This window comes from Acomys russatus, chromosome 18 (genome assembly GCF_903995435.1).
Source record: "Acomys russatus chromosome 18, mAcoRus1.1, whole genome shotgun sequence".
Taxonomy (NCBI): Eukaryota; Metazoa; Chordata; class Mammalia; order Rodentia; family Muridae; genus Acomys; species Acomys russatus.
This window is the reverse complement of record NC_067154.1, coordinates 4,182,760-4,206,193: the sequence shown is the minus strand read 5'-3', so window position 1 is coordinate 4,206,193 and position 23,434 is coordinate 4,182,760. Positions and strand designations below refer to the sequence as shown.

The following is a 23,434-nucleotide window of genomic DNA, read 5'->3' as shown; positions in this document are numbered from 1 at the left end:
CATTTTTTTTTTTTTAAACAGGAATGAAGCAGCACAGAACTGAAAAGCAATCTAGTTTACTAAACTAATTGGAAAACAATGGGTCAGTTTTCCCAGCTAGGGGGTAAAGGAAAGTGTGGCCTTTCTCCACACTGAGGAATGCTGGTCTGCCTGGCACAAAGAATAAAAGTTAAGTAGAGTTAGAAGAAGCAGGCCTTCTGATAGGACGCAAGCACAGGCAGGTAGGTGCCTAGCTCAGAACCCAGCTCATGTGTATGTGTGTGTGTGTGCATGTGTGTGTGTGTGTGTGTGTGGTGTGTGTATGTGTGTGCATGTGTGTGTGTGTCTGTGTGTTTCTCTGTATGTGGTGTGTGTGTGTAGTGTATGTATGTATGTGTGTATGTGTGTGTGGTGTGTGTGTATGTGTGTGGTGTATGTGTGTGTATGTGTGTGATATGTGTGGTGTGTGTTGTGAGTGTGTGGTATGTGATGTGTGTGTGTGTGTGGTGTGTGTGGTGTGTGTGGTGTGTGTGTGTGTGATGTGTATGTGTGTGGTATATGTGTGTGTGTGTGTGATGTGTGTGGTGTATGTGTGTGTGGTGTGTGTGTTTGGTGTGCATGTGTGTGTGTATGGTGTATGTGTGTGTGTGTGATGTGTCTGTGTGTGGTGGTGGTGTGTGTGTATGGTGTGTGTGTGTGTGTGTGTGTGGTGTATGTGTGTGTGAGTGTGTGTGGTGTGTCTGTGTGTGGTGGTGTGTATGTGTGTGTGTGTGTGTGAGTGTGTGTGTGTGTGTGTGTAATATGCTGGGAGTTTCCTTGGTGCCGTGCATTCCTCCGTCTTCATGTCTCACTTTCTTCCCAACAGCTGGTGCTTGACGCTGCAACCGTGGGTCTGCCCAAGGTGAAGCAGGGGACACGGGGCGCCGCTGCAGGCAGCCCTCACGGGTTCTATGAGATTTGTGTGTGTCCTGACGGGAAGCTGTACCTGTCTGTGGCTGGTGAGGCCACCACCTGCGAGGAGCACAGCCACATCTGTCTCTAGCCGAGAGCCCTGGCCTCAGCCTTCGTGTCCCTGGCAGCTGCACGGGAGCTGGAGGACTCGCGCGTGTGGGGCGATGTGCCGATGGAACTACCAGGTTTCACAGTGACACAGAGACATGCCGACAACTTGTTCACAACGTTCTCTTCTTTCTAGCCCCGCCCCCATCTCTCATGTGCCCTGCAAGTGATTTATAATACTCAATGGCGCATATCTACCTCCTAGCAGAGGCCCAGCTGGCTGATGGATTCTAAAACGCCCCAACTGTGCACAGCCCTCCCTTTACACTAACCCTCAAGTGCTCCCTTCAGCGGAGCGCGGGCGTGTCAGGTTTCACCAAGAGATCTCCAGGGCTAAGAGGGAATTTGAGCTTGATATGATTTTTCAATACGTAGTTAAGGGAAGAAATTACACAAATTTAGCCATGTTTTTTATATACATACCAACGAGCAATAAAAATGACTTTTTTTTTTTTCCAGACTAGAGCTTAAAAGTGTCTTACTTTCTTTCTTTAATGCTCATGACTCCTTTGGACTAGGTGTAAATTTTCCTGAAATTATTGATGATAAAGGCCTGTCAATCATAAGGCACAAGGTCCCAGGTAACTCTTGATATTAACTGAAAATATGACCCTAAATTCATCATTTCCTCCTGGGGAACTCTGATATACTTACTCCAGCCAAAACACCAACTAGGACAGCTGTATGCACAGACGTATGATGCTAAAGTGACATATTTAACTGGTGCTCAAGGGCTATCATCTCTCAGGACCAAAGGAAGAAGTGGTGAGCCTCTGCCTGGCAGACCTAGTGCTGACTTCCACAAACAGGGAGAAGTGAAGCCGCGTGGAACCAGTCATGCAGTGTGTAAATGCATGCAGTGCCCGTTTTTGCATACGTTGGTAAAAATAAAACATAGTGCATTCTTAGGTTTCTGTGGAGGCCATTTCACCGATAGCGAAAATGCCCACCGTGGGCCTTGAGAAGTGGCTCAGTGGTTGAGAGCACACGCTCCTCTTGTAGAAGGCCGAGTCTGGTTCCCAGCAGCCATGCAAAGTGGCTCACAACTGCCTGTGACTAACTGTAGGTCTGGGGATACCTGACACCTCAGGCTCCAACCAGCACCTGCACACACACGCTCATACCCTCACACAGACACGTCCAAATACATATAATTTAAGAGGTTTCCTATCATTTAAAAAGGCGATGGAAGTTGTTTGCTTGTTTTGAGCAGTCTTAGAAGAAGGTTAGGCAGCTTAAAATGGAGTGAGACCAACTGTCCTGCGTAAGCACCTGAGATGGCTGTGAGGAATGAAGTCAGGCTCGGGTTGGAGGGGTCACAGCAAGATGGAGGCTGTGACAATTTTATTGAGATCAGACTTTTTATACCTTTATCAGAAACCGAATATAATGGCAATTGCCAGGATCAATACAGTTGTAGTTGCTAGGACACATTTCCCAGCTATACAGGACACACAGCATTAATGCCTAAGACCAATGGACCTGTCAAGCTTCCATGTTTCCTTGACCACTGAGGAAACACACAGAGAAGCACAAAGCAGTGTGAATGCTTACTGCCTGAGGGAGTGCATCGGTCTCTCGGGAACTGGAAGGCACATTGTGCCCCAGGAGCATGGACTCTACCCTGAGAAACCTATGACGCATGCCTCTCAAGGCAGCTAATGGTTAATGCCATGGTTCCCTGCAGTCCTGCGGCTTCCCACCCACAGATATGTAATACTAATATAAGTCAAATGTGCCTCTCATCTCAGAGGCAGGAGAAGGAAGAAAAGTGAATTCTTTAATGCTGATTTAATAAGGAATTTGTCTAATGCTCCCTTCCAACCCCCCCTTTTAAGTGCAGCATACACCACACAGGAGACAGCAAAGTAAAAATACAGGACTTCCTATGACATTGGGAATGAATACCTGCATGCACAGAGCTTCTGAATCACAGGGGTGGACTTTTTTATTTTAATTAAATCTTAATTTTTTAAAAAAATCTCTGATTTCTGTGACATGTCTCTTGTCAAGGTCAGCTATTTTGTCATTATTTGCTCTGCTGTCCTCCCAAGTCTGTGCTTAACCAATGTCTTCAAGTCCCCAAGACCTAACACAGGTTCCCTGAACATTTATAAGTCAACTTTGTTCTCACACAAGAGTCCAGAGACTCCAATGGTAAAGTGAAGTCAAAGAGAACACATGAGGATGGAAGATAGGCTCTGGGGAGGTGGCTCAGGGGACTAGAGTCTGGACCCAGAACCCACTAAGTGACAGGTGGACATAGCCACCACCTGTAGTAACAGCCTTGGAATGCCCTGGGCCAGACTAATATCCAGAGCAAGCTGGCTAGTGTAAGAGCATGGTCTCGTGCTTTGTGTTTGATTGTTAACTATGTTGCTCTCCAAGGTCTGCTTGCTCTCTTAGGAGAGACACTCACATACCCCGAGTACTGCTGTGTAACCTGGCCTCCCTGATTGGCTAAATCAAAGGCCTACACCTGGGCAGGGCAGATGTGAGGGGTGGACCGAAGGCTCTTGGGCTTTGGGAACAGATGGATCATGGGAGGAAGAACAGGTAGAGGAGAGGAGGAAGAAGGAAGAGAGTCGCCATGGGGTAGTATAGAAAGAAGCACATGGCCAGATTGGCATGGATGGAGGAAAACAGCCCAGATGAAGACCATGGATTTATATATTTATGGAGTGTGGATGGGAAGTAGCTCAGATAGGAATGATTAGAGCAGTTGGCATAGAATGTGGCACTGGGAGATAAAGGGTAGCAAAGGAAGTTAGTGTCTGCCCTGCCCCAGATAAAATCAGGCTTCTTCTAAAATCCATCAGGTGTCTGTGTCTTTTATTGATTATGGTAGGGGGTTAAGAACTACCATAATAATTACATATTTTAATAATAAACACTATTAGCCATTATTTTTTATTTACTACAACAGATTAGCCCTACCAGTGAGCTCTGGGTTTGACTGAGAGACACTGCCTCAAAAGAATAGTCAAGAGAGATTGCTGACATGAAAACCTTGAGCCTCTACAGGCAGATGAACATGCATTTGTGTTCTCTCTCTCCCTCTCAAAAAGAAGAGAAGGTATGAATAAAATGTATAACTTTTTGTGCTTCTAAGCTCTATAAACTCATCTTGGAAGGTGCTGCATATAGAATACCTTCTTCAGAGTGACAAGTAATTTATCCTTTGTTAGAACTAATAGATGGACCCTAATATAAGGTTACAGATACACGTAATTTAATTTTTCTCATGTTCAAGAACATACTTAGCAAGGCTTATAATGATAAATACTTGGTTCTGGGTTTGCTTGTTTATTTTTTTGTTTTTTCAACTTGACACATGATAGCATTATCTTAGAATAATCACAGTTGAGAAAAATCCTTCCAAAGGATTGGCTGGGGGGAATAAAGATTGTAAGAACCACAGATCATGGAATTTACTGTGAGACTCAAAGAAGATATGAATTTGAAAAAGAGAAAGAAGAGCTATATGTGAGGGTTTGTGGGAGAAAACGAAGGGGGAGAAAATGATGTAATTACATTATAATCTCAATTTTAAAGAAAAATATTGCCCTGTAGGGCATTTTTTAAAAATTACTGATTGGTGTGGGAGGGACCAGTCCATAGTCGGTTGTCATCCCCTTTCAGGTGGCTCTGGGTCGTTAAGAGAGAAATCTGAATAAGCCATGGAAAGCAAGCAGCACTCCTCCTTGGCTCCTGATTCAGTTCCTGCCTCCATGGTCCTGCCCTGAGGTCCTGCCCTGAGGTCTTGTCCTGAGTTCCTGCCCTGAGTTCCTGTCTTGAGGTCCTGCCCTGAGTTCCCTTCAGGCTAGATTGTGAGAGGGACCTGTAAACTGACATAAACCCATTTGTTCACGAACTGCTTTTGGTCGTGGTGTTTCATCACAGCATTAGAAACTGTGAGACAGAAATTGGTACCAAAGAGTGGGCTATTTCTATGAGAAACTAGACCATGTGTTTTTGGAGATTTGTGGAAGGACTTTGGGCTAGAAAAGCCACTGAGCTTTCAGAGCGTAATGAGCTGTTGTGAGAACTTAGAAGCCAAACTGAAAGCACCACAGATGACGGAGGCCCGATGCAAAGTTTCAGAGGGACGTTTGAGAGTCGCTATCGAGGCTGACCATGTGATTTTAAATCACTAAAGTGAAAACTGTGCTTTGTTGGGACAATCGACACTGGTCACCTGGGGATGAAGAATCAACTGTGATTAAGAAAAGACCGGAATCACTGAGGCAAAATCTTCTGGAAGAGCCTTGCCCTACTCTGGATCACAGCCTCTGTGTGTTCTGACACTGAGAAAACATTTCTTAGGAGATTCTACCTCAATTATGCTATTTTTTCTATCTATCTATCTATCTATCTATCTATCTATCTATCTATCTATCTATCTATCTATTGCTAAACCAAGGTCAGCAGGTGAAAGGTGTGATCCAGAGGGGCCAGTCTGTACCTTGTGCGGGCAGATGAACTTGATGCTATGTAAGAGTCTCCCAAGTCTCTTCTCCAAAGCATGATGGGGCTGTGGAGAACAGTTGAGGTTTGGTGCCAGGAGAGGCCTTTGGTGAAGATGCAGCCTCAGCTGCAGCAGAAGCCCCAGTGTTCAAGGAGTCATATGGAGAAGTTAAGATTTGGCACCATGTTGCAGGGCCAGAGTCCCTGAAGAGAACCCATCAGAGGCTATTGGTGAAGGTGCAGTCCAATTGCAGTAGAGAAGCCAGCATTTTGGAGATGCCAGTACCATGAAACAACCACTAAGGACTGCAGCATATGTGGGGGTGGAGCCAGCCTGAGCCTAGAAGACGAGTCGCGTGTCCTGGCGGGTAGCAGCACCAGAGAAGATGGCTGCATAGACACTGACTGGCTTTATAGCCCAAGGAACACAGCAGAATGCAGGCTCCATCCCCCAACAGCATCCAGTGTAATGGACGCCGGTGGTTTGAATGAGACCCGGCCTCTACAGGTTCATATACTTGACTGCTAGGTCATCGAGAAGTAGTAACGCCTGAGAGGGATTAGGTGTGGCCTTGTTGGATGAAGTGTATCGCTGTGGTTGGGCTTTGGGCTTTCAAAAGCTCAAGCTAGGCCCAATGGCTCCCTCCTTCCTGATGCCTGTGAATCTGAACGCTGAGCTCTCAGCTGCTTCTGCAGCACCGTGCCTGTGTCCGTCTGTCCCTCCGTCCGTCCGTGCTGCCGTGCTTCGTGCTGTGATGACAATGGGCTAAGCCTTTGAAACTAAGCAAGCCTCGGGAAATGCTTTCCTTTGTAAGAGTTGCTGTGGTCACGGTGTCTCTTTATGGCAACAGAATGCAAGACAGGAGTCACTGGCTGATTGGACAACCGAGCCCTCCCTCAAGCCACGCATCAGCTGTCTTGGCGAACAGCAAATGAGGCAGAACTCCTCACGTATGGTTTTCAGTAGCCTGTTTCCTGTGGGTGTTGGCCTTTTTCAGACTTCAAATAACAGTGGGTCTAGACCAGCTCCCGCCACCCGCTAGATGTTTCAAATTTCACTATGTACACTTATAGCTTGGGACACAAATGAACTTTGCATTAAGTATAAGCCGGCAGTTTAAAGAGCGTGAGCACTGCGTATCAAAAGCAGCTAACAGAACACAGCCCACTTCATTTCCGGCCTTTTAGGGACTACTTTGTATTCAGAGCAGATAGGAAGGGCATTTCCTGAGGTCCCATTCCACTCTTTCATATTTACACTCACGATCTTTAAATAAAAGTTAGCTTATCTGGCTTTAGAAAGTATGCAGATTAGTTTCAGCCCATTGCTAGGTAAACCATAGCAGGCTTTGGTCTGACAGAGGCAGCCAGGCTGCGATGTCCTCACCATATCCCCAGACCTAACACAGTGGGGCTCAGCCCTTCAGCGTGCTCAGGGGGTCTGTGTGATGGCTAATCTTGGTTGTCAACTTGATTACAATTTGGAAGTATGTAAAGCCCAAGTAGCTGGGCGCCCCTGTGGGGGACTGTTTTTGGATTATTTGTGGAAGACCCATCCTAACTCTGGACTGCGTCTTCTGGAGCCAGCCCACACAGAGGGCACAGAGGGAGCTTGTGCTGCCGTGCGCTTGCTCTCACTCTCACTGGAATGCCCGTCCTATGCTGACCCACGCCTTTGCTGCTGTGAGCACTGTGGTGCTCTAGTGTGGACTGAGAGGTGGCAGCACTCTAGGACTTCTCTGGGACTCCAGCATCAGACTGGGACTGCTCAGACATGCAGTCTCCTGGACTGGACAAATATTGGATCTCTGGCCTTTCCATTAGGAGACAGTCATTGCTGGACTACTTGAACCACAGCTTGTAGCCACCCTGATAAATCTCTTACTAATATATAGGTCTTTATTAGTTCATCCTATCAGTTCTGTTCCTTGAATAACTCTGACAAATGGTTTTTTTTTTTTTTAAATAAAAAAACAAACCTATTAAGTCATATCTCTTAAGACATTGGGCAGCAAGTTTAGAAATCAAAGTGTTGGGGATTTCCGTCTGCAGAATGTACCTGAGCTTCTACTCCTCCTTTCTGGCCTTCAGGCGGGCCAGTGTCTTCTAGACTTCTGCCCAGCTACCAGGCAATGCCAGGCAGTTAATCCCCTTACACACTACCAGCTCTGACTGATACATAACTAAAATGTATACCACAACTGCCAATTTCTACTGGGATTACAGATGTTCCATGGGGTTGTATAAAACATTTAAGGAGCACAACTCGGCGGCAGCATTGATGGAATAAATGCCACGCATGCCCAAGTCAATTGTGAGCAGCTTCCCATGGCTGTAAACATTTTACTGGAATAATTCTTGGGCTCAATATCCTTGCCACCCACCCCACTGTACTGACTGCGGTGCGCAGGCTTGCCTGTTTCAGCCAAGACACCCATCCTTGCTGGGTACCCTGTCTCCTCCCCAGTGAAGGCATTGCTCCTGCCCCATCTTAACTGAGGGCTATTCAGGGGCACGTGCTTCAGGCATCTACTTTCCATTATCATTAAAAAAAAATAAGCAAACAGATTTTAAAAGCTTAAGATAATAAAATATATTAATTTATTCAGGGAAGAAAGTCGTCACTCTCAATTTCAAACTCTAAAAATACCTGAAAAAAAAAAATAGTATGCTTGCTGCTTTCAAGTTAGTGATGAAACCTGATCTCAATTCTGCAAGGTTATTTATAAAAATTCTGCATGGTGACACACACTATTAATCCCAGCACTCAGGAGACAAAGGCATGTAGATCTCCGTGAGTTTGACGCCAGCCTGGCCTACAAAGCAAGTGCAGGACAGCCAGGACTACTACACAGAGAAACCCTGTCTCAAAAACTCCAAACCAAAACCAATTCAAACAAAAACAAAAACAAATTTTTTTTTGGTAGTCAAGCTAATATTCACAGGCTTACTGCAGAGAGTTGCAGGGTGCTGTCAAACTCCACAAAGATGTTTCATTAAAAACATAAAATCTCACAGGCCCAGAGAGATGGCTCAGCAGTTAAGAGCCCTAGATGCTCTTGCAGAGGGCCCCAGTTCAGTTCCCAGGACCCGCAGGGTGGCTCACAGCCATCTGTAACTCCAGTGTTATGGGATATGACTCTTCAGGCCTCCGTGGGCACAGCAAAACACCCATACACACAAAATAGTAAAATAAATCATAAGTAAATCTGAAAATTAAAAGAAACAAATAAACACTTAACATGCTCTCAGATTAGTTCCCTGAAGCGAACCTCTCAAACACATCTGGATCCAGTGCTTCTTGCAAGGGATTGCGTACCTGGGCTGCGTGTGGTTTGCTTTCACATAGATCAGTTATCACCAAGGCCAGGCAGTTTTCTGTGTGACTTTAGTGATGAATGTTCTAAGTGCTGACCGTGAGCATCAGAATAGCACACACTTCTTTAGTAAAGAGGACTAGGGTAGCACCACAATGGAATGGTTAGCTCTCAGTCACCTAACTTCAGAAGCCTGGTGCCTGAGGAACAGAACATTTCCCAAAGTTAGGGCTCAGACGTGAACCAGTCCCAGGCAATGCTGTCCTGAGTCAAGAGATGCCAGAGATGGCAAGTGTTTCCAAACCCACCCCAACGCCATCCCAAAACTCACTGTGCACATGTACACCAAAGCTTTTCACTTGGGAAAACTAAGCTTGATTTCCAACAACTTGTATTTCTCAAGAAACAGCCCGAGGGCTGGAGAAATGGCTCAGTAGTTAAGTGTGTCAATGGCTCTTCCAGAGAACCCAGGTTCAGTTTCCAGCATCTACATGGTGACTAACAATCATTTATAATTCCAGTCCCAGGGGATCTGATGCCCTCTTCTGGCCTCTGGGGGCACTGCATAGAGGTGCTACATAGACACATGCAAGCAAAACACCCATATACATAAAATAAAAATAAAATCTCAAAACAAAAATTAAAAAGATAATCAGTTAAAATTATTTTCTATATACATTTTTATTTACTAAAATTATAGCACTTAATATTAACAGCATAAAATATTCATGATTCACATCCAGAAGCAATTAACATTCCTTTTTACAAATAAAGTTAAAAAAAAAACAACCAAAAAAAAAAAAAAAAACCCTAACATGTACTGTATGTAAGCCCTTAATTGCATAAAATATATTTAGCATCATTTACAGCCAGTGCACTTATATAAGCTATTATTTACTTTCACTTTGTGCAAAAGAATGTGTTAAATATGTTATGACTCTTGAACATTATGAAAATTAAATGTCAGTTCTCAATCACTCATGGGGGACAGTGCAAGCTGATAATTCCCTTTCAAAACTACTGCACATCACTTCAACAATTTGAGCAATATTAATGTACTTAAAGTAAAAAATTTTAAAATTCCCACTAAGTGCACAAAGACAGTTGGCTTTGTTTTCACTGCAGCACCTTTAGATAACGAAAGATTGCATCCTGTTCAGCCACAGCATACGAAGTATGACATTTGTGGAAATATGTACACAAAGCATGACACCAGTGCTCTTTTGCTAAATGTCATGTTGGTAAGCAGTTGAGGAATAATATCTGGGAGCAAGAGCCAGCACTCTGAGATTTCCACAGGTTGTCATCATGAATCAGGACGCCTACAAATACAAGGTATAAAAAAATCAAAATAAAGAAGTCAAGTGCGCCCAGCACACTCCGAGGACCATCTTCATGCTCTTCGTCAAGTAGCAGTCAGGGTTAAATGCTGTACCATTTAAGAATGTACAACTAAACACGTGAAACTGCAACAAATTTGTAATCAGATCCAGCTGATGAAAATAATGCATCTAAAAGTGTCCACTTAAAAAGTGATAAGCCCCCAAAACCTAATTCCCCTCATCTGTCCAAATCAGTATGTCCAGTGTTCCCATAACTATTTCAAAAAAAAGTTTAAAGACATAAAATTAACTCTTTCCTAGCCAGAGATATGTGCAGACTCCTGTCTAACAAACTGCTAAGCTTTGGTTATATAAAGTGCAGCTCAATAATGTGCCACCCAACTGTTCAAACACCTAGAAAACTCTGCTGCTCACTGCCGTCCTCAAAGTCAGCTTTCAGTTCTGTTGAGGTTTCTGCTAAGAGTCACTCAGCCTCAAAATACTTGCGACACTCGGATGTGTGCTTCACAACTCCTAGGTACTGGCAATGGAGAGCAATGAAGTACAGCGATTCATATTGTGCTATAACACACTCAAGACCTGGCTCTGCTTTCTTCCTCAGATACTTTCATACCTTTTGTTGTATAAAATTTTCAAGTTTGATGATGATGCAGGCGGTACACTCCATCACCCTCATGGCAACCTCAGATGTGAACCTGTCGTTGGGGATTTGTGGGAAAGGAAGCAAATCAGGGTACCTTGTTTTTAAGCTGTCCACGCCATACGCTTCCAATGTGTGAACATCGTTTGTCAGTCCTTCCAGCTGCTGACTGTACTCCTCTATCTTTTGAGCAAGCGCGGTTGGCTTTACATCTTTGTCAGACTTTCCCCTGACAGCATAGTCGGCTGCGATCAGAGCTAACTTGGTGGAAAGGTAGCACTTGAAGCACACCCATTCATTGGCATTTTTGTGAAGGTCGTTCCTGGCAGCGGAGAAGTTTGCCCTGGCTTGTCTTAACCATCTCCTGGCCTCCACAGGATTGCCCACTGACTTGAAGGTGGGAGGGACAAAGAACCTTTGAGAGTATGTCTGGCCTGCCGAGGGCGGGCACTTCTCTTTACTTTGCTGTTGCCTTTCAGATTTATGGCTTGTGGCTTCTTGATTCCACGAAGTATAAAATCGTTGAAATGAGTACTTGTCTGATTGGAAACGGGAGGCAGAGGTTGGAAATGTTCTCCTTGAAGCTCTATCTGCACTTTGATCCAGAAAAGCTTGCTTTTCTAATCTGTTGATTTCATTTTGCAGATGTTTGAACACCTCATTAGCAATGTCATGATTCTCGGGATTTTTGTCAGGGTGCCACTTCAGATACAAGCGTCTAATGATTTTTTTCCGCTCTGATTCTGGGAGCTTCCAAGCTTGCTCTACCACTGATGTCACTTCTTTCAGGATCTCTGGTAAGGCATTCACCTTGAGCTTTTTGGGGGAGTGGTGTTTGGAGGAGGGAGACTTGTGGCTCTCTCTGCCAGAGAAAAGAGGAGGGATGCTTCTCAGACCGGGAGTCAGGAACTCTGTGGGGCTAGTTGGTGTGGTGGGAGCACTGTCTCTGCTTTGGGAGCTTTCATCGGGCCTTGAGAACTTGTACAGGTCAAGAGAGCTGACTATCTTATACTCACTGTAGCCAATATCAATCTGATAGATCTTCCCTAGGAAACTAGTGTTGTCAGAATCTTCTCTTTCAACTTCTTGCACAATAATGGCGTATGTGTATGTTGGCTGGTATGAGCCATAGATATCACCACCTTCAGCATCCACAAGGTACCCAACATACTCTCCAGGATAAAAAACATTCATTGGGTCCATAAGTAGCGTATAATGGATCTCAGCAGGTATTGGCGTGCCAGGCATGGGCAGTTCCAGTTTTGATGGCTCAGAGGAGTCATATTTTACCCCTAAACTGTCAAGTTTCTCGCTGATCCTGTAGATGTCATTGCATCCCAGCATAGCAATTAAGTACGACGTGTCAGAAATCAAATTGTCAGTGGCTGATTTAAGTGTCATTGCTAAGGCTAGCAGGAAGTTGATGTCTTTGCTATCTGAATGCTGGATGTAGAGCAAGATGACCGCATTGCCAAATCGCTTTAGAAAGGCAAAAGTCTCACTTCTGCTATGAGGAATAGGATTAAAACCTTTGACCCTTAATGTTGTCTGTAGCTTTTCAAAGCAGGAAACCTTCAGCCCTTCTCTCAGAGCTTTGCAAAGCCGTATGGCCTTTTCCTCATTGGCCAGGAAGGCGTTATCATTCTCGTGCTTCATGATCCTGATGAGCCCTGTGATGAACTGCTCTGAGGACAGGAGAAGCTGCAGTCTTCCCTGCAGAGAGCACAACGCTCCAAACTGGCACACTTTGGGGGTCTCTTCATCCAGCTGCTCTTCAAGGATACTGCTCAGCAGACGGGGCCGCAGCTTTTGAGGGAAGAGCATTATCAGCTTCGTGTGAAAGCCGTGGTCTTTCCCTAAGTAGCACTGGCTAAGATCAACTAGCATTTGCACGCCAATATTGCCCTGGATTCTACTTTTGTAGTGTGGTGCATCATCAAACACCAAGATGCTTGACTTCACCAACCTACCACCCTGGCTCGGAAGGTAGAGCACGAGGTCCCGGGCGTTCTCCAGATCACTCCTCACCTTCACTGAATCGTTTTGTAGGCTCTTGAAGAGACCAGAGACCACTCTCTTGACTGTGCGCATCTCATTAGGATCTAACTGCTTGCCTTCAGAGCTTTTGAATATGCGGCTTAACACTTCAACATACTGCTTGGTTGAGATAATGTCTTCAGTACCTAAATGCTTGAACAGCTGATGGAACGTGCCAAGCTCTAAAGGCAGCTTGTACAAATAAGGCTTAAAATCAGCTTCATATTCCAGGTTTATCACCACTTCCTCGGGCTTCAGAAGTTTCCAGCCATCTTCTACCATCACAAAGGCGACACCCCGAAGCTGAAAACGGAACTCTCGTTTTTCTGCACTGAGAAATTCATATATGCTCCTTAGGACCTTTGCTCTAGTTTTCACCATTTCTTCATCCACAGTCGTCATGTTGCATATGTTTCTGCAATTATTAATGACCTTATCAAGAGGGGGGTCCAGGTTAACATTCAGCATATTTAAAACTTGTTCAAGCTGTTCCTGTGGAGCAAGGTCACTGCCCTCTTGTTCTCTGATGCTCAAGGGTGTGGCTTTCTCCGGAAGAATGGGGCAAGAGGTCCACAGCAGCTGGAGCACATCGCACTGCTTGAACTTTGGATTCACTTGGGCGCCATTGAACTTTATAAGAGGGAGTGTTCCGTTTACCTCCTGGTATTGAGGGTGAAAGCGAATGTATTCAGCGGGGGCCCGTTCAGGACATAGGAATGGTATTAAGGACAGTTCTTTCAGAAAGTTTCCAGATAACAAATCCATTCGTTCTTGAAATATGTGATGCAGAAGGATGTCAACTGTATTTTGCAGTGTTTCTTTAGACCAGTTTTCTGTATTTGCTCTCACGCTGATTTCCTTGGCAAACTGTAACAACTGCTGCTGGGAAAGTATGTACTTTAGTCCAACATTTCTTAAGAATTCCACCCAGGATGTCATAAAGGCAACTTGATTTTTAGGTTTTATTACTTGTTCCAACTTTTTAAAGAACTCTTTAGGAATAAACAATTTTTCAGGAAGCATAACTTCAAATACTCTCACGGTTCTGTCATAGAAGTGTTTTGCTTGCTTTAGTCGATTGTTGGCGTCATGGATAATCAATAAGCTTTCCAATTTTTCAAAAAGTTGTTCCTTAATCTCCGAAAGCTCCTCAATGCTTGACAATCTATTCTTCAGATAGATCAAGTGCTCTAATTTTGCATCGTAAGAGAGATTTTCAATTTTTGGCAGAAGATGTTTCAAATACACCTCCAGGTCATCCACTGGCACGCAGCCAAGCACCTCATACAGTTCTTTTAAGTGGACCTTTTCCTCGAGAAAAGCAGAGGATGATGACTGTGTCCATTTTTCCACTTCAGCTGAAGGGATACTTTTGGTAAGCACATAGCACGTTCCAAACTTTGCAATGCTCATATAGCGGCCACTGATGGATTTGTAGCATGGAAGAGACTTTAAAATTTTTATGTCATCTTGGGACATCAAGTGACTCAGATTACAGTTGAAATACATCAAAAGTGCTTCAAAGTCGTTTTCCACTAGTTTTTCACTTCTAAATGTTGAAGTCTGAACCATATAATGTACAGCCTTCAAGATGCTTGTGGGGCTGTCTATGTTTGCTGTGTGGCATGACAGCAGCGGAACTAATGCACTGTCTTTGGAGCAGATTTTGTTCAAAGCCAGCTGGATACAGCCAGCTTTCATTAAAGCATGAAAAACTTTATCGCTCTGGGCATTTGGGAAAACAGCGATGTGCATGAGGCTCAGGGGGATCAGCACGTCTCCCTCGGGAACCACGAGCTGACTGGCTGACACAGTGAACTTTGTCCCTGGAAGCAGTGCCCAGTCTTTGAGGATGTCAACAATGACATCAAGGGCTGGCTTTGGTTCTTCCTGACCTTCTGTCACACTTACTGATTCGCTGATAAAATGCCATACATTCTTAAGCCAAGATTCGCTGGCAAAATTGTCTTTCCACTTTGCACAGTTTTTGGTCTTATATTCACGAGGCAACACAGAAGAGAGCAAGTCAGCAAAACTGGAGATGTCGAACACTTTTGCAACTTTGCAGTTCAACAAAACACTACTGTATTTCAAGTATAAGGTGTTCATAAACAAGTCTTTGCGTGATGGAATTAACTCATGGTATGTTGTTAGAAACTTGGGTCGTTTGCTATCAAAAATCTGCAAAACACTGTCCAGTGTGATGAGCAGGGGCAGTCCCTCAACTTCAAACTCACTTTCTTCAGCATCTTTAAAACAGTAATCAACTAGAAGTTTTAAACTATGAAAAAGTTTTAGGTTAGTTTGCTGAAGACGACAAGGCAGCTTCCCGATATGACAATTAGTATCAGGGGAAGAGAAAGTCATTAAGAAGGACCTCACATCGGCAGGAGTCACATAGCTAACCGGGATATCTGCATCTATAAGGCAGTGGTAAAGATTCGCCGTTTCATCACAGTTATAAACCAAGTTGAAACCGATTTCTAAAAGCAGGTGCTTCAGCCTGTAGACATTCTCTGCGACGGTTTTGCGAGTTGTGATGTTATAATCTGCATTTTTAAGGTGCTGTAATTCATCCTGCAGTAAGTTGTCAAAAAATGGTCTAGTTTTATTCAAAGTGGACATATTGATCCAAGTAATAATGACTGCAGAGTGCAAATCAGAGCCGTCGATATTTGGAGCCCGAACAACAGGTAGAAGACGTTTCATGTCTTCATGAATGCAACTGTAAAGTGCTTTCACTAAACAATATAAATCTGGCTGCAGGTCCAGCCTGTTAACTGGGAAAAAGGACAGAAACTTCTTTAATGTGTCCTTTACAACGTGAATGGGTGTGCTCTGTAAGACTGATAATGTTGGGTCAGAACCAGGGAAATACCGCTTTTTTAACTGGATCAGTAATTCAACATATGCAGGCGCTATTAATGCTGTCATTAAACTATTATTCCAGTCACTTCGGACACCAACGCCATTGTCGTCACGCCACAAGTTTCTTCTGGCCGAATCTAAAGCAAAGTGGCCATTCACATGAAATGGGAGCCCTGTCTCCAAAGAGAGAGGCAGAAAGCAGAAGGCTCTGTGGGGCTTTTTATAGTTGTGAGTAATGCAGGCAGCTACTCCACCACGCGGGAAGAGAGTGATGTCTTGGTTCTTGTGAGCAGATATGACACTCTTGGATACTTTGTCCATACTTGAAAATCCTGACCGATTGCAGATCAGCCATGTGGTGAGATTTCCTTCCGAATCCTCAGTATCCATTGTGTAGGTTATCTGTTGAACTGGTATGTCCTTGAGCTGTCTCTTTTTAGTAACACTGTCAATGACAGAGGCATGGAATTGCTTCCTTTTCAACCGGTCTCCATCAGTGATCTTGCCTTTTACTGAATAGAGCACATTTAGGCCTCCTGTGGCCTTATCTATCTCACAAATAGAGATTTTTTCCATGTGATTGAGAAACATGAGAAGTTCTGCCCCATCAGAACGCAGCTTGTCTAAAAGATTCTGGACCATTCTGTCTGATGATGGAACTGAGGAAATTTCTGAAACTTGTGCCATTTCTGCATTACGCAGGGGAAATCTAAACATTGTACAATTATCCAGTTTAAAGTGGTTTCCCAAGTAAAGATCGAGGACATCTGAGAACTGGGTTCTAAAGTCTGTATCCAAATCTCTAAACATGCGGCCAGGACTAACTGAGGTGGCTCCTGGTGCATATCTGGCATGGGGATCAAAAATACACAGGATGTCATTGCCAGAGATGAAAGAAGGGCAGTCTGTAATGTGATACACAGAATTGAATCCAATTCCATACTGTCCCGTTTTGCAAGGATTTCCTTCTTTAGTGCCTTTCCCGAGATTCTGGATTCCTCTGACATCATCTTCCGTAAATGGCTGGTTGTTGTACACACACAGCGCTGGCCCCTGCAGGGGGGCCCATTTATCATCAAATATTCGGTCCACAGGATGCTGTCTAGGATCAAACACAAAGCAGATTTCTGTGGCCTTTGCATCATCAGCATTTTGAAGAAGCTCTTTCAGCATCTCCTTTTCTGAAGGATAGGCATTGAGTATGCTCTTAATTCTGCTGGTCAGTTTTTCTTTCTGCCCAAACTCTGTGCCTGGAGCTGTGAAACAGATGTTGGATGCATATCTTTCTAAGGCTTTATGTCTCTTTGGAATCGCACCCAGTTTCACAGCTACTTCCCGGGGTATGTCAGCATGGCAATACTTAACAGTGGAATCCTTGACTTTTATCCAGGGACAGTCATTGTAGCATAAGGACTTAGCAGGAAGCAGCAGCAGATTCGTATCTGGCAGTAATATTTTGCCGTACTTCTTCTCACAGAATTCTTGCTTCTTTTCTCTAATGAGACTCCAGATTCCTTCACTGATTATTCGTCGGCAAAGCTGAAAATTCTCTTCTGTTATTTGTTTTTTCCCTCTTTCTTGATCAACAGACTCGAGAACGAGGGCAAAGTCTTCAACAGTAAATGACTGCCGCACACCCACACTTTCAAAAAGTTCACGGAAATTATTTTTATACTTGTTAGGTAACTGATAGAGGTATGGTGCTGCCTCAAAGTTCAAATGAAAAGAAACTTTTTCTGACTCAACATATACATTCTCAACCAGAATGAAATGAAACGGTTTTAGCTTTTCAATAATTGCTGCCTTGGCCACTTCGTTTTGCATAATTGCTTCATGGAGGTACTTGTAGCAAGCATTGGTGATATTTTCCTGGTACAATGTAATGCCATCATCAACTGATTTGGCAACTTCCTTCAACTGGCTTATTACCAGATCAACTGTTGGCTTCTTAAGTAAACCCAAAAACTCTTTAACAGCCAATGACATTGAACCACAGCCTCTAAAGGAGTGGGAATTTTCATTGAGAATTGGTTGCAAAAGACAGACTATATCTTGATGTTCAGCTGTGTAAAGGTCAGTTGCTGCAAACATGGTTTCAGGCTTAAAACTGTTTCCTTTCCATTCTAAAGAAAAACCTGCTGGCTTCGTTAGAAATGGAAGGAAGGGAATTGTTTGGTATTTTGCAGCAAAATCCTTCGCTCTAGGGTCCCTTATTTTTAGCTTCTCATCAATAAGACTTAGTAGAATACTACTCCTTAGGCAGGCGGCAGCATGGTCAGTTTTATTAATCTCGGCTACAGACTCTGCACGCTCGAGCATGTCATCCCACAAAATATCATCTTTAGCCATGCCTAATTGAACTAGTTTAATCAAAATAATAGGATTGAGGTAATCCTGTGTGGAGCCATAAGGGAACCTCCCATCTTTAGTATCAAATAACTTGGCAACTCGTCCTTCGGGGTGGATCAATCTTGATGGCAAAACCAAAGGATGGCCCTCCAAGGAGCAAGGAACACAGGGGGTAACACGAAGAATCCCTGAGAACTCATCGAGTTTTTCATTTAGAACAAAATTCATTAATGGATCTCTAAGTTCTGCTTCAATTTCCTGAATATTAGGAAAGAAGACTTCTGAAAAGAACTGTTTCTCTGAAAACGTGTTTTCAAGCAGTATCTGTTTGCAGCCGGCCTCTTCAAACCCTACTTTGACTGAAGAAGGAAGCTCAACAGCACAGAGGCTTTTGGAGCCTGTTTTCTTGAGGTACTTCAGAAATATCTTGAAGGCTGCTGAGCCAACATCTTTCCTTTGAAGTATAGAGTCATCTAGAAACCTCACATTCTTCATGGAAACCCAAGTAGACCCATCAGAGAAGACTCTGGTCAATTCCTTTCCCTTCCCATGAGCTATATCTTCATAAAATCCATGACAGATCACAGAGAAGTCATCATGAACTAGATCAGGGTCAGGCCACACAGCATAGTAAGTATAATCAGTGAGCTCACCACTAGTGGCCATGTCCCGTAAGACACTGAGCGCTTGTAAGTAAGCTTTCACAATGACGTGCCTCATGAACGTGGTGTTCCATCGCCCTTTTGTATCTGTCTTCCAGATTTCTTTCCTATTTGAAGTAACAGCAAAGCACCCATTGATGTGAATTGGCAATCCTGTTTTTATCCGTAGAGGTAAATAGCAAAACACCTCTCCTATGTGTGGTTTCACAGTCCATTTCTGCTCCTGGGTTTCATGCAAAAGAACCCCTACCGCCCCACAAGGAACCAGACCTAGTCTTCTTCCACTTTCATTCAAGGAAAACTTGAGAGCCTCTCCTGTATCCATGCATGTGCATATAAGCCATGTGGTACAATCTATTGTCTTTTGTGGCAACTCATCTGATGGTTTTTTTGATTGGCCAGACTTTGCCATTTCAAAGAGAGTAGCCGGGTCATCATCAGGACCTCTAAATAGTGGTGACTGTAAGTCAGCAATCCTCTTGAAGACATGGTGAAATTCTTCGACTGTGATCTGAAGAATGCAAGAAGACTTCGGCACATCAGTGGGAAGCTTCTTGTTGCTGCTGCTACAAGTCTTCATGAGTTTAGCAGCTTCTTTTAAAACACTTAAAACTGGTGCAGTCAATGCTTTGGAGGGGCAGGCCTTTTTCTTAATTATTATTGTATCTTGTGCTAAGCTAGGATTTGTTTCTTCAATCTTCAAGTATTTCAAATACATTGAGTTTACACTCTGAGTAAAAATGATAAGTCTGTGCCCACAAAGACTAAATTCATCTACTAGGGAGTAAATATCTGCAGTGTTATAGCAGGTGCTGCTGACGTCACTCACTTTTGCTTCCTGTTGTGTTCTAAAGGACAGCCGGAAAAGAGTTCCACTGTAGCTGTAAGGGGCCTCCACAGCCAAAGGTAGCTGGCAGCCAAATACATCTATAAATGGTTTGAACTGATTGGGAAATTTCCTCAGTCTTTTCTGCTGCTTACTCCAGTTAATTTTGATTCCAGGATTAGATCTGTCTTTAATGTGTTTACTGATATGATTTATGTTTGGATCAAACATGATCATAAATTCTCGGCTCATAATGATGGGAATGTCAGTGATGTGATACACTGAATTAAAACCAAGACCAAATTTTCCAACTTTGTCAACTTCTCCCCTTTTCAAAGATTCTCCTAATCTGGTTATGTTTATGAAATCTGAATCTGAGAATTCAGAGTTGTTGAATGACCACAGAGCAGGCCCATGACAAGCTGCCATGCCTGGGTCTAAGAGATTCTCCCTTATGTCCATATTTCTTCTCATGTCGATCATGAAGCTGCATTCGGTGGCATTTGCATCGTCAGCATTTTGAAGCAGCTCTTTAAAAATATCTGACACAGAAGGGTATTCTTCCAAAATATTTTTAATCCTCACAGTAAGAGGCTCTCTTTGCCCTGACTGCTCAAACCCCATGTTTTCAGGGTTGATCAGTCTTGTACTCAGGCATGGGACTTTAAGCCACTCCGCAGTTTTCATGGGTATGTCCTCATGTACCAAAATGATTGGTTCTACTGAATCTTCAAGTAAGTCATTGAGGTCATCAACTTTGATGTCACAATAACAGCACTCATGAATTGGCTTCATGACAAGTTTGGAAGGATTTTTGCTGTGATAAATCGGAACTGGTGTATTAGGGCTTGCTGGAATCTGATTGCTATACAGCCATCTCATAATATTCAACATAAGAAGAAGATTTTGCTTACTTTCTTGTTCACTCAACTCCTGGTCACTTTTGACATAAATCTTCTGAATGACCATGGAAATATGATCTGAGGTCAACTCTTCTATTGACCCACAAGCCTTGAACAGCTGGTGGAATTTTGCCATGGTTTTAGGCACATTGTATAAATAAGGCTGAAGATCCAGATCATGGATTGGCTTTATCACAGCCTGGGCAAGAGGACAAAAGTTTTTGCCAGTCCAAACCCATGGAAATGTCAAGGCTTTAAAAGAATCCTTTCCTTCACTCAGATGATCATGCATGAACCCATAAATTTCAAGCAAAATATGTTGGAACTGGTAGTAATCCTCATCACTAAAGGTTTTTGAAGTGTACCAGTCAACCACAATTTTAAAGTGTTTCAAGACAGCACTGATGCTAGGCTTTGTGAAGATGCCTAGGGCCTTCTCCAAGTTTACATGGACACTTTCAACAAGAGGAAGCGAGGAGCCCACTAGAACTGCATGTGCTCCGTCACACATATCTGGAGGTGCACACAGATTACAGAGATCCCCTTTCCAAACTAAGGAGCCCGGGTAATTTGGAGGCCTTTCCTTGCAAGCTGGAACCCATTTGATTTTCTTCAATGCCATCTTCCCTTCAGACGACTGCAAGAGGGTATGGTTTTTATTCAAGACCAGTAAGAGTGTTTTGGCTTTCTTCAGGAGAGCATCCTGATTCTGACAGGAACTGACTTGTAAAGCTTCAATTTTTTTGGCCACTTGTACAACATCTTTCTCTTTCAGGCTGGCTTCGTTTTTTAAACCAATTTGTCTCAACGAGTGAAGCATGTCTGGTGAGGTAAAAATTTCAGGTGGAAAACAGGCTTCTTCTTCATTATAAAAGAGATCCCTCAGGACTTCTATATCAGGGTCAAAGAGGTCACTGGCTGCTACCACACGCTCCTGTGACATATGAATGAATTTTAGTGGCATCAGCCAATCAAGCACATTTGGATTCTCATTTTTCAGAGAGGATAGATTCTCAAGGATCCACAGCATAAGATGTGTTACCTCTTCCTGTGTGTAAAATGAATTTTCAACATCTTTTAAGACAAACTTTAAACAGCTTGTAGTCTTTAATTTTTCAATTTTCAACATGTTTGCCAAACGAATGGTCGCTTCATCACTACTATCTATTACTGAAAGAGAGAGCCGCAGACCTGCTGGAAGTTTGGCAGTATGATCCAAAACTTTACATCCTTTTAACTTTGTGTAGGAGGAAATCCCTTGATTGGATGAGTGATTGATTCTTTTGAATATTGTCAATTCTTGAATTATTCTTTTCTCTTTTTCACTGGTGTCAGCTAAGCTGGCCAAAAACTTCCTTAGAGCATCTTTGTGGGTAGGGAGCAGTGACGCTATTTGATTACACAACTTCTGCAGTGGTATCCTCTCCATTATCTGCAAAATGGCACTTGGCAGTGACGAGTGGATGTATTTCTTAACAAGTGGGTGCTGAATAGAGGTATCTAGCCTTCTCAGGACAATGCCCCCAAGGGTTTGCACAATATCTGCCAAGAACTCCGGAAGCTGAGCTTCAGTTTCATCATCTAAAATGACTACTGATGGGACCCTGAGTCTAATGAGCTCCACACACGCCTGATCTTCACCCAGCACGGCTCTGGGGATAAGTGGCATCTCATCAAATAAACTCAGATCCTCCGAAAAATGTATATAGAGATTCTTCCAGACCATCTTAAGCCATGAAATGGGTGGATGATGTTTGTCTTCACTAAGCGGGTACCACTGAACCACCAACTCTCTGCCGGGCCAGAATGTATTCATTGCTTCTTTAATAAGACGTGCAAATCTCTCTGGATTTAGAAGCTGCAGCTGAGTGCATGGTCTTCCTATAGATCACACACAGAAATGTTATGCACAATTCTACTTTAAACTCTTTTAGTCTCAAAATCTAAGAAGACTCTAGAAAGGTGTTTAAAGAAAATGTAAATATTCAGTATAATTAGCCTAAAATAATTTTAAAATAATGATAGTCTATATAGAAGTCCAAACTTATGATAACTTCTAAGAGAAGTCCTTCTCTCTACAAAGTACTTAAGTAAACATTAAAAAGTCATAAAATATACATTGAAAAGTAGTGTTCTTCAGATGGAATCAATGTAAAAAAACAATTGCTCAATGTTTTGTTGTAAAACTAAAGTAAAAGTGCCAAAACTGCAGATAAAATTTACATATTTGTATTTAATGGATAAACATTGATAAGCAGAGCCAATACAAATATGTTTAGGGGTTGCTTTGTACTTTCAGCACCTCACCTGCATGCCTGTGTAGGAAGAAGAGAAGGGCTCAAAGTCTCCATTTCAGAAGCTAACACTTTCTGAAATGCAGCTAGCAATGGCCCTCATGAACTTCCCTCTTAGTCTCTAACAGATACACAACCGGCGTCAGTCAAGGTCTTAGAGACTAGAAGTCACTCATCTGGAAAAGCAGGGGGTTAGGCTTTACACAGAGCCTATACAGAGCACAGGTACAGTTTGCCAAGGTGCTGTTTATTAAAGTGTGCTCCGCAGAACCTGGGGGGGGGGGGGGGCGGTGGTTGTAGAAATGCTTCGGAGCAAACAAACTGAACATGTGGGTGTGGCTGCAAGGGCAGGTATTTCTTCCCATCAAAACAACTCTATTTCTGAATGCTTGGAAACTTGGAGACTAATAGAATCTCCCCTCCTGTGGGGAACAGTTGCTTATCTTACTAGACTGCCTAGAAATTAACATTTCTTTAAGGCTTATTTTGTATGTCAGAATATTTGTGATATTTACCATTAGCAACAACAAAATAGAAAAGTAACTATGTACCTTAGGAATGTATTTTCCCATACAGGGAAATAAAATGATCTCAAAATCAGTTCTGTGGAAACTAACATTTATCTTTCCCCTATGTGCAAATGACTTCTGGGTCCCTAAGAGTAACAGTAGATATACCTCAGGCTCTTGGA

General features: G+C 43.2%; 2 protein-coding genes across 3 annotated transcripts in view; one reads left to right on the top strand and one right to left on the bottom strand.

Moving 5' to 3' along the window:
* The window catches only part of Sgcg (sarcoglycan gamma), a 45,154-nt gene extending 44,133 nt beyond the window's left edge, over positions 1–1,021 (top strand). Inside the window, exon 8 of the mRNA XM_051160661.1 lies at positions 845–1,021. Within this exon, the coding sequence (XP_051016618.1) occupies positions 845–1,021 (177 nt within the window). The remainder of the gene's footprint in view (positions 1–844) is intronic.
* A 9,637-nt stretch (positions 1,022–10,658) lies between these two features.
* Sacs (sacsin molecular chaperone) overlaps positions 10,659–23,434 on the bottom strand; it is a 64,506-nt gene continuing 51,730 nt past the window's right edge. For both annotated transcript variants that reach the window (XM_051160659.1, XM_051160660.1), the window contains one exon: positions 10,659–22,330. In XM_051160659.1, the coding sequence (XP_051016616.1) occupies positions 10,773–22,330 (11,558 nt within the window). In that variant the 3' untranslated portion in view covers positions 10,659–10,772. The remainder of the gene's footprint in view (positions 22,331–23,434) is intronic.